The sequence below is a fragment of the Pleuronectes platessa genome, chromosome 7, assembly GCF_947347685.1.
Source record: "Pleuronectes platessa chromosome 7, fPlePla1.1, whole genome shotgun sequence".
In the NCBI taxonomy this organism is placed as follows: Eukaryota; Metazoa; Chordata; class Actinopteri; order Pleuronectiformes; family Pleuronectidae; genus Pleuronectes; species Pleuronectes platessa.
Window position 1 is genome coordinate 23319534 of NC_070632.1, and position 10080 is coordinate 23329613.

At 42.2% G+C, this 10080-nt stretch overlaps 1 protein-coding gene across 2 annotated transcripts in view; it reads left to right on the forward strand.

Annotated features, from left to right (window-relative positions):
• The window catches only part of avpr1aa (arginine vasopressin receptor 1Aa), a 30602-nt gene extending 22372 nt beyond the window's left edge, over window positions 1-8230 (forward strand). The window contains exons 1-2 of one of the 2 annotated variants that reach the window (XM_053426905.1): window positions 1374-5966; window positions 6558-8230. In XM_053426905.1, the coding sequence (XP_053282880.1) occupies window positions 5096-5966; window positions 6558-6841 (1155 nt within the window). In that variant the 5' untranslated portion in view covers window positions 1374-5095 and the 3' untranslated portion in view covers window positions 6842-8230. Of the gene's footprint in view, window positions 1-1373; window positions 5967-6557 lie in introns of those variants that run through there. The other variant, XR_008339149.1, reaches the window with a different exon arrangement.
• The last annotated feature ends 1850 nt before the right edge of the window (window positions 8231-10080 follow it).

Below are 10080 nucleotides of genomic sequence, written 5' to 3' on the forward strand. Positions count from 1 at the left end.
TTGATGATATCGTGGAGCAGCATGGGATCATGGGAGTTGCTTTAAGCACCATTTTCATTGCAACTCTTCTCCAGTGTCTCGCTGAGATAAAACACTGGGTGGGGAACAACTTTCTCCAAATGAACCTCTCCAAATCCAATGTGATTGTCGTTGGTCTCACGTTCTGCACGAATGACATCACGGCCAACCTTGATGAACTTACACCATTTACTAAGTCCTCAGCTAGAAATCTGAGTGTGTCCTTCACCAAAACCTGAGCTTCAACCCCACATTAAAAAGCTTGTGCAATTGTGTATTTAAGACACATCGCCAAAGTTAAATATTTGATCTCACATAAAGACCTGGAAAAATTCATTCAAGTCTTTATTTCCTCTCGCCTCGATTACTGACTCCCTTTATAGTGGTCTTACTCAGAAATCAATCCACTGTCTACAGTAAGTCCAGAATGCTGCCACTCAGCTTTTAAAACAATCCAAAAAAATGAAATTATATCACCCTTGACTTAGCATCCTTTCACGGGCTGCCCGTTTATTTTAGGATTGATTTTTAAATTTTTTCAGTTACTTTGGAAGCCAGACACAGGCTGGACCCTCCCATAATTTCAGACCATTATCTCCGTACGAGCCATGACGCCATTCCAAAGTCTAGGCTGAAAATCAAAGAAGATAGTCTTTGCTGTGAGGGCCCCTACACCTTGGTACAATCTGCCAGTAGAGATTAGACTGGCAGAATCGGTTACCTGATTTATTTCTCTTCTTAGGACACATCTCTATAAAAGCTTTTATCCTATGATGTCTCCGACTTTTATTATCTGTATGTTTACTTTTTTTTATTTCTTTTTTAATTCTGTGTGTTTGTGCTCTACTGGGAGAGTGCAAACAGCAGTGATTGATTGTGACCCATTACGAGTGAACAACATAGTTATAACAGAGACGGGCAGAGCCACAGTTAAAGAGGATATGACGCAATTAAAAGACGACCAAAATAAAACATCCTGTTACCTCAAATGACATTGGGAGTTTAAACATTGTTTATTCATTTTAGATATTGAAAGTACACCAGTCAACCAAATATAACATGGGTCTAGTTTTAGACATTTTAATTAAGAATTGCAAGATATTATATCTTTTACTTTTGACAACTATTATCAGAATTAAACATATTTTTCCTCAAAAACATTGAGTTGAGTTTTACTTATCTTTTCATTTAATAATATACAATTCTTCTTTTATTTGGAGACTTTTATTTTTCAACAAACAGGTTTGTCTGGTACAGCACAGTATATGTTCTATAGTGTGAAAGATGAACTGAGGGGGGATATCACAGTCCATGAGGCGTTGAGGACATATGCCAGACAGAAAAAGGGAAGCATGTATTTAGTTTGTTAAGAGTGGACATTCTTCTCGTGCATTAGGTGCCTTATACTGTAGCAGCGATATAAACAATTTATAATTCCTCGAAACTAAAGTTCACCTTTTATTACAACTCTGTTTTGTAATCACACACAAAATCAAGCCAGAAGAATTAGAACATGTGGTAATGAGGGGGAAAAAGTTCAGTTTATCCTTTGTGCCGACAAAGTCACTTAAAAATTTGAGAAATGTGAGGAAAATTAATAGTCTGTGAATTCACTTCTGAATCCTGGAAATGGATTTTAATCGTGTACATTATTTAATTGACATGTTTGAGGGCCGCAAGCTTTCTGATAACAAATTTAAATCAAGAGGAAAGACTTTCTGTTTTATAAAAAGATGTTAACAAGATTTGACATCCCCAAGGACAAAAGAGAAAACCCTTCAATGTCCTCAGTCTCTGCAGCAACAACAAAACCTTTAAGCTCAGGAGAAAAAGAGAAACATCACAGACATTATTCCAGTTGACTGCTTTGGCTATACTGGAGACCCTCTATGCATTATCATGATTCCAGTGCCCAGACGCATGATCCGCAGCTGAGGATGGCAGATAGGGTCCGGGTGTTCTGAAGCCGATGGGACAAACCAACCCTGGAGCTGTAATAACAACACAGGACGTCGCCGGCAAGAGCGTCTTCAAAAACAGGAGATGAAGGTTAACGCGGCTCAATGCAGTGAGAGGCGAGACATCCGCTCTACTGTCCTTGAACCCCGGGGATAAGACAAGACAGTAACATTGTGGATGGGAGAGGACAAAGCACACAATAGGGCTCCCATGGGAAGAGGCTGGTTTGCTGGTCAACAGAGGCCCACAGCAGCAGCAGTGGTTTCCCTTAGCTGTGGTTCTGATTGGAGGATTAACAGACATGGAAACAGGGATAATTGAGGGAAACTTCATTACACCCCTAAGCCAGTTCAACTGGCCAGCAGGAAATGTAAGGTTGCACCACTTAATACAAGTACCATCGGAAATGAAAGAGAGCAGATCTGGACGGCGAATGCAAAGAGAACGCAATAAAGATAACTATCCTCGCTATCAGCACATGGATCAGATGAGCTGAATAGCTGCCAGTACCCACAGCCGGCCGGCAATCATGTGCTTTCGCAATGGAAACTGTATCATGGTTATGGGTCACTTAGAAACTGAGGCGGGGGAGCTGAATATGCTGAAGTGTGCGAAGGCGTAGAGCAGAGGGCACGCTCCAGCCAGGGATCATGAGAGAGACTAGGATGCAGATTAGATGGTAATGTAAAATGTGAATTTTGTCCCGCACACAGAAATGTGCTTTATTTTGATTATATATCCAAACTCTCACTGATGTATCATCTTCAATCTGAGTTTTGAGATGTGCATATGAGTTTGAGCCATTCGTCGTCCACCACAATAAACACAGGTGCCATGTGGAAATCGGAAATCTCTGTCAAATCCACACTGACTTTTGAGTGAACTGATATTTCCAGGCATCCCCAAGGACGTTGGAAGTAGAAGGGCTGCAAGGGCTCATTGGTGAGAGGCTGTAACTACAAGGAAAAAACGTTATACAATACAATTTTCTTAGATAACATTTTTAAGAGTGTTTGGTCAAACGCCCACCCGTTATTCGTTTTTTCATTCAGTGTATTTTCTGTGTTGCTCAACTTCAGCTGAAGAGTAATCCTGCATTTCAAGTGTGAACTGTCGATCGCTTAATGTGGAACAATCGTGTTTTAACATTCAAAGACTGGTGTAGAATCATGGCCATTCATATTAATACAAAGATTCCCACATATTGCATTGCTTTACTGCATTTAAAATGACATCATTACATAAAGCTTCCCTCAGCACCCCCCAACTGTGACTTCCAGTCCACGTGGATTCTGTATGTTTTTGATGTGGAGTCACTTCTAACGATATCAGGCCATGCAGATAGTTCAGGTTTTATGTGTTCAGGATTTGAGGTATAATATTTGACTTTTTAGCTTTTTGCTCCAAGGCCAATATGTTCACAGTGAATTGAATTTTGTTTGTGGGCGCTCGAAGCACCGACAATATGACAATGGTTCACAGAGAACCCTTTGAAGGGCAGCTTATATATGGACTCTTTCTTCATTTGGAGGCTGCTCCAATTAAAACTGTTAGCTGAGGTCTGAGGATTACCCACAATAACTGAGGCATGGTGTTTTAGAAAGACATGTTACTGAAGAGAATTTGAAATGCTGTGCTCATGGCTGTTAACACCTCCGACTATGGGTGAACAGATGATGAAATTCCAGAGATAAATCTGAATCAGAAAGACTTTACAGCATACAACAATAGAAATACACACATACTTAAACTGACAATAAATGGAATGGTAAAATATAAATAAGAGGTATTTAAAAGAAATAAGACGTGATTGCAAATATGTGCATTTGTGCATTATACTTGAATACATGTATATCCATCATACTATAATACAGTATGTAACAACAGCTAAGTGGTTGTTGTAGATACATTAGAATAAATGATGGTCTCCAGGGCCAGTCTATTGACTCGCACTATCTATCCTAATTAACACAGAGGTCAAGGCATCACCAACATTGCATGGCTACAAGTAAATAAGGGAAGAAATCCTGTAAACAATCATTTGTTTTAATTTGTGTGTTGGTTGTAATGACTTAGTTCAATTCAATTTTATGCTAAAAGGGAACCTGGTTACTGATTCAAGTAAAAGGTTTGTCAATGGCAGAACAACATGTTGCCGAGCACCTTATGTAACACCAAAAAAAATGTAACACCTCATTTAAACGTTATTGATAATTGCAACTAATTCATTGCAGCTCGAGATCTGTTCTGTTTGAATTCTAACTCTAAATAGGAAACACTGAGCTTGAATAAATCAGACCCGTTGGTTCCAAAAGCCACTTAAGATAAACAGTTTAAACAAATCTTCACTTGCTTTTCAAGGGTGATGGCAAACAGCATATTCCTCTGATTGGATTGATAAATGCAAGTAAATGCACTTCACTGTTCAGGAACCACATTAGAAATGGGTTCTATCCTTAATAGAGATCATGAAGCAGGGACACTAAAATGACCCAACACTGTAAAATATGACTAATGCTTCTCATTTTAAATATTTATGAGTTGCTCCTATTAACTGTGGTTATCTCGGAATTATGCAATTGTGTCTTGAGTGAATCTTCAATGGGATGTTCAGGCTGCAAAACCAATAGGGAGGGCTTGAATGCGCACTGCAAAAATAATATTACCCAAGGTTCCACTCTGAATCCAGACTGTGCATCTTCAAACAAATCTGTGCATACTGGGAACTTGGGCGGAAAAAGTTATCAATGTATTTAAATGTTCACTATGTTTGTCATATTTGTTGGTTTAAGGAGAAATCTATATCAGGATTCATCACCCCAAGTAACTTTACGAGGTGCGACATTTTTTTGCAGTGCGTCCTCTTCACGCACGAGGTGGCTGAAATTTGATTCGAGTTTAAAAGGCGCAGACAGCCGCCGCAAGTCAGACAGCAGAGTTTCCTCCCAGTGAGAGGCAGGTGGCACCTTATAGGGATTGGAGAGGCACCACACAGCCCCTCTGGCTCTGTATCTGCTCGGGCGCACAGAGGGGCAGTGCGATGCACACTCCTGCTTAGGCGCTGCTCCTGAGCGGAGGGAACCAGTCTTTGGATTTCACTCCCGCCGATGACCAAACGATGGAGAAGCCTGAAAACGTCACCCTCCACCCGAACGGGTCCGATCCGTTTGGGAGGAACGAGGAGGTGGCCCAGATCGAGATCATGGTGCTGAGCATCACCTTCGTGGTCGCCGTGATTGGAAACGTGAGCGTCCTGCTGGCGATGCACAACACCAAGAAGAAGATGTCGCGCATGCACCTCTTCATCAAACACCTGAGCCTGGCTGACCTGGTGGTGGCCTTCTTCCAGGTGCTGCCGCAGCTCTGCTGGGAGATCACGTACCGCTTCTTTGGTCCGGACTTTCTCTGCAGGATCGTGAAGCACCTCCAGGTGACGGGGATGTTCGCCTCCACCTACATGATGGTGATGATGACCCTTGACCGCTACATCGCCATCTGCCACCCGCTGAAAACCCTCCAGCAGCCCACGAAGCGCTCCTACATCATGATTGTCTCCACGTGGATGTGCAGCCTGGTGTTCAGCACGCCGCAGTACTTCATCTTCTCCCTGAGCGAGGTCAAGAACGGCTCGACAGTGAAGGACTGCTGGGCGCACTTCATCGAGCCCTGGGGCGCCAGGGCGTACATCACCTGGATCACCGGCGGGATCTTCCTGGTGCCCGTGGTCATTCTTGTGACGTGCTACGGCTTCATCTGCCACACCATATGGAAAAATATCAAATATAAGAAAAGGAAAACGATACCAGGTGCTGCGAGCAAGAACGGGCTGATTGGGAAGAATTCCGTCAGCAGCGTTACGACCATATCGAGAGCCAAGCTGCGGACTGTTAAGATGACTTTTGTGATAGTTTTGGCTTACATCATTTGTTGGGCGCCGTTTTTCACCGTGCAGATGTGGTCTGTGTGGGATGAGAACTTCCAGTATGCTGGTGAGTGCCAAACAAGTAACGATAGAAATGTGTTAATCATTATGGTGATTGATTTAAAAATCTCTAGGAATCCTGTGATATACAGCCAGCGCGCGCCACCACAACTCCAAGTGCGCACTGCCTTTTACGCACGGGTTTGTCTGGCATACTAAAACAAATACATGCGTAAAGTTGCTATAAATAAAAACTGTAAAAGTAAAATAGTCCCACCAAGTAGTGTTGAGGCTTCAAAATTGTACATTCACCAGAAACGCTCATGTAGAAGGTCCATTTGAGATGAAGGTAAGTCTTAGGTCTATATGACTTTATAATCTTTATAAAATATAAATAAAATGGTCAGCTCAGTGTCCTCAGCTGAGGGCTCTTGTGAACAAACACCTGTCACTCCATGTCAAGTTTAATCATCCAAATTACTTTTATCATATTAAGAAAATGACATCTAAAAATCGGTTCATTTGCCGCAGAAACAAACAAATTTGTATATTTCAACTTCACGTGAACCGGCTTCCACAGGCATTACTGCAGCCTCGCCTGCTTCAGATGTTTTATGAATCCATCATCCTCTCCCTCTCTCCTCTCTCTGCCCTGTAGATTCTGAGAACACAGCGGTGACTATTTCTGCGCTCCTTGCCAGTCTCAACAGCTGCTGCAACCCGTGGATATACATGATCTTCAGCGGCCACCTCCTGCAGGATTTCATGAACTGCTTCGCCTGGTGCCGCAGAGCAAACGCAGACTTCAAGAAGGAGGACTCGGACAGCAGCATCCGCAGGACGACTCTTCTGACTAAGATGACCAACCGCAGCCCCACGGGCAGCACTGGCAACTGGAGAGAGCTGGACAACTCTCCCAAGACCTCCATTCAGATGGAGTAACGGCTGGGAAGATAAATGTTTACCGGGGGTGGGAATGAACACATGTGTTGCAGCGGCACAGAGGTACACTGACAGTATCAGCCTGTCTTCGCTGCAGGCATGACAGAGAGTGATGTAAATGTCCCTCACACCCCAGAGCCGTCATTCAGAGAGGAGACATAGATTAAAAAGACATTTGGAAATGTCAACTGTTGCTTCTTCATGAGTTCTTGTTGCTTTACATAATCTCTGTAACAATCTAAGACCAATATTGGAAAAATGTGTAATTCATCACGGTTTTATATCTTCCCAATTGGTTGTAAATGCCATCTGTGCTAACAGTTGTGTTTTGCATAATATTCAAAAACCACAAAGCCTCAGCACGATTTCCTCACTTTGTGCTTTTGCGAGAAAGCAGTTTTCCAGGAATACGGGTGTTTTCACGGTGGTTATCCCTCCCTGCACCGCCGAGGACCCTTTCCTGTCAAGGTGTTTGCAGAGATAAAACTTACACAGCAGCCAAGTGGTGTGTGGTGGTAACGATAATTCCAGACCACAGGTCTCCAAGTAACTGAGGCTCAACCTTTGTGGTTAGCTTTGCATTTTGTTATTATTTTTGCTCTGAGCCAGATTTTAGAGGGTTATATACAAAAAACACATTTACACCAACTTGTCCTTTGGCCCTTTAAAGAAAAGACATTTTAATGGTTGAGGGATTTGGGCTGCATTTACCCACTGAGCCTTTTACATGCATCCACGTATTTGTAATGGATTTGTTTCATGTCAAAGCAAGCAGCCCTAAAGGATGGCTTTCATTTCTATTCAGCATGGGCAGATGGAACATAGAGGGACATTCACTTCACACTCACACACACACACACACACACACACTTGGGTGCGAAGGGGGTGGCGGTGGCTTTGATTGGCCACAGTCTGCCTACCGACCCACAGGCCCCTCCCACTGTTTACACAAAATGTTGGGGAGAAGCTCAAACATTCCACTAACACAACGTCAACACACTTCCTGATATTTTTGGGACATCCTGCACCACTGAGGGTTGTGTTGTGTTGGGGGTGGGGGTGGGTTGCGTTGGGGGGATGTCTGCGTTCTCGGTCCGTTTTTCACGGAAGGCCCAAACAATTCCCTGCACACATCTGTTACGTACAGCACCACTTTGTCGCTATGTCAGATCAACCTGAGAACACCAGGAGGAGACTGACATTGCAATGTAGCCATTTTGATTCCTTTATTTGTACATAAAAGTCACTTGAATATCTGTAAATAAGGCAGGAGGCTAATATATGTAAATCTTGTTCCATGTGGATTCTATTTGTCTGTAACATCTTGTGCACAGGATAATCAAAATATTCAATAAATATATGTTGAAATATACACATTGATGTACTGGATGTCAAGGCTTATGTCTCCTGTTTTCAGAGTTTCGACACAGACAATGCCACTGCCGCTTCATGCAGCTGCTGCGCGACCAGAGCAACCTCAGGCCCTAGTTTCACTGAAAACTGGGCAAGTTACAGGTTATATGTGCAGCCAATCTAAGAGCTAAAACCCTGAAAAACACTGGGATTATGCAACAGTGCAGCATTTCAATTTTGTTAATGAGAAGCTTCTGGTCATTGAGCTGTCCTCCCCCAGAATTTATACCATATTATCTCTGATTGTGTCTCTTAAAATAAAAATCTCCTTAACTTGCAAACGTTACACATGAAAGTTCCCCAAATTATCAAATGTTTACTCTTCTTATTTTTCTTACAGTTATTGAGCCAAGGACAGTGTTTGATTTTGTTTTTTTTTGCATAAGAATATATGTCTGCTGGCTGAAGAATCATATTTACCAGCGAAAAATAAGTAAAAAGGGCCAAACTATTTTGGCAGCAGCAGCAGCAACCGAGACGATCCACAAAGAACACAGTCATCACTTTTCACAGGGTCAGAGAAAGTAGATCCAAAGAAAAGTGGTTACCCATCTGAATAAATCCAGGGAACGTTGACAGTTTTACTGGAAAGGGGCTTTGCTGGTTTAAAAAACATTATTTAAATTTTTTTTTAATCTCAGCACCACCGACAAAACACAGTTTTACTCCATTTGTTTGAGAAGGGGCTATAAATCAAATAGGTATCCTGAAACCAGAGCAAATACCACGACATCGGGAAGGTGAGAAAATCAACAGACAGATACTTGAACTGCCTTTTTAATGCTGATGGAGTCCTTCACCTAATTTGAAAATGTAATAATGAAATATTCTCAAATAGTTATATTATCCGACTGGTTCATCACAATCTTCGGCCTTCATTCAAATAATGTCACACCTCCCTACAATAGTAGGCCTACTTGCAGTAGTTGTTATTGATCATTGTTCAACTTACTCTGATCTATTATTAATTATCAAATAATACAAACTGATACTGAGAGGATTCCTTTTTATTTATGTCCTCTTAATAGTGACAGCTCCAAACCTCCACAGCTCAGTGTATATTCCTGGGAGTCATATCACACATGTATAGAGGGGGAAGTCCTACAGGAAGTTGTATGACTACTTCAGATAGGACCTGCCATAAAAGATGGACGTGGTCATTGTCAGCAATAAACAAAGAGAATAAAACAAGAGTCCAGCAAATCCCTCCTGGTATCAACAGGGATTGTACAGCTATATACTCAGTGCCTGCAGGTCTAATGTACATGTGTCATTTCCCAGCCCAGCGCTCATGCAGGGTCTTATTAGACATGCCAATCATTGAGGATACCTCTGAAGGCGGGGGGGGGGGCCTGAGGTCATCTGTCAGAGTCTAGACTGAGAAAACACTCGAGGAGGCAGCGATCGAGTTTCTCCAGAGAGTTAGTATGATTACTCTAGCGGGGCAGGCAGAAAAACAGACAAGTGAAATGATCATAAAATGAGAAGCATTAGAAGAAGCTCTTGGTACCTGAAGTCTCTGCTCATTCCTCTCATTCACTTCATGGTGTTGTTTTTATTCTTTGTCCTCCGTGAGTCCTCCTCAAAGAGCTCTGCAATAAACTGTCACTTTTTATGTCGGAGGGAATTACGGTAAAAGAAACTAAAATTGCGGTAGTTTTGTTCACTTGTGCGCTTTTTCCCCCCAAAAAAAGTCAGACATTGCATATTGGCTATTTCAGAAATCTGTTAAGCAAATGACACACTCTTCAGACTCATGTTGACAACTTTTCAAAAATAAAATATGAGTAATTTTGCTCCATATAAAGCAGTATAGCAACAGCACC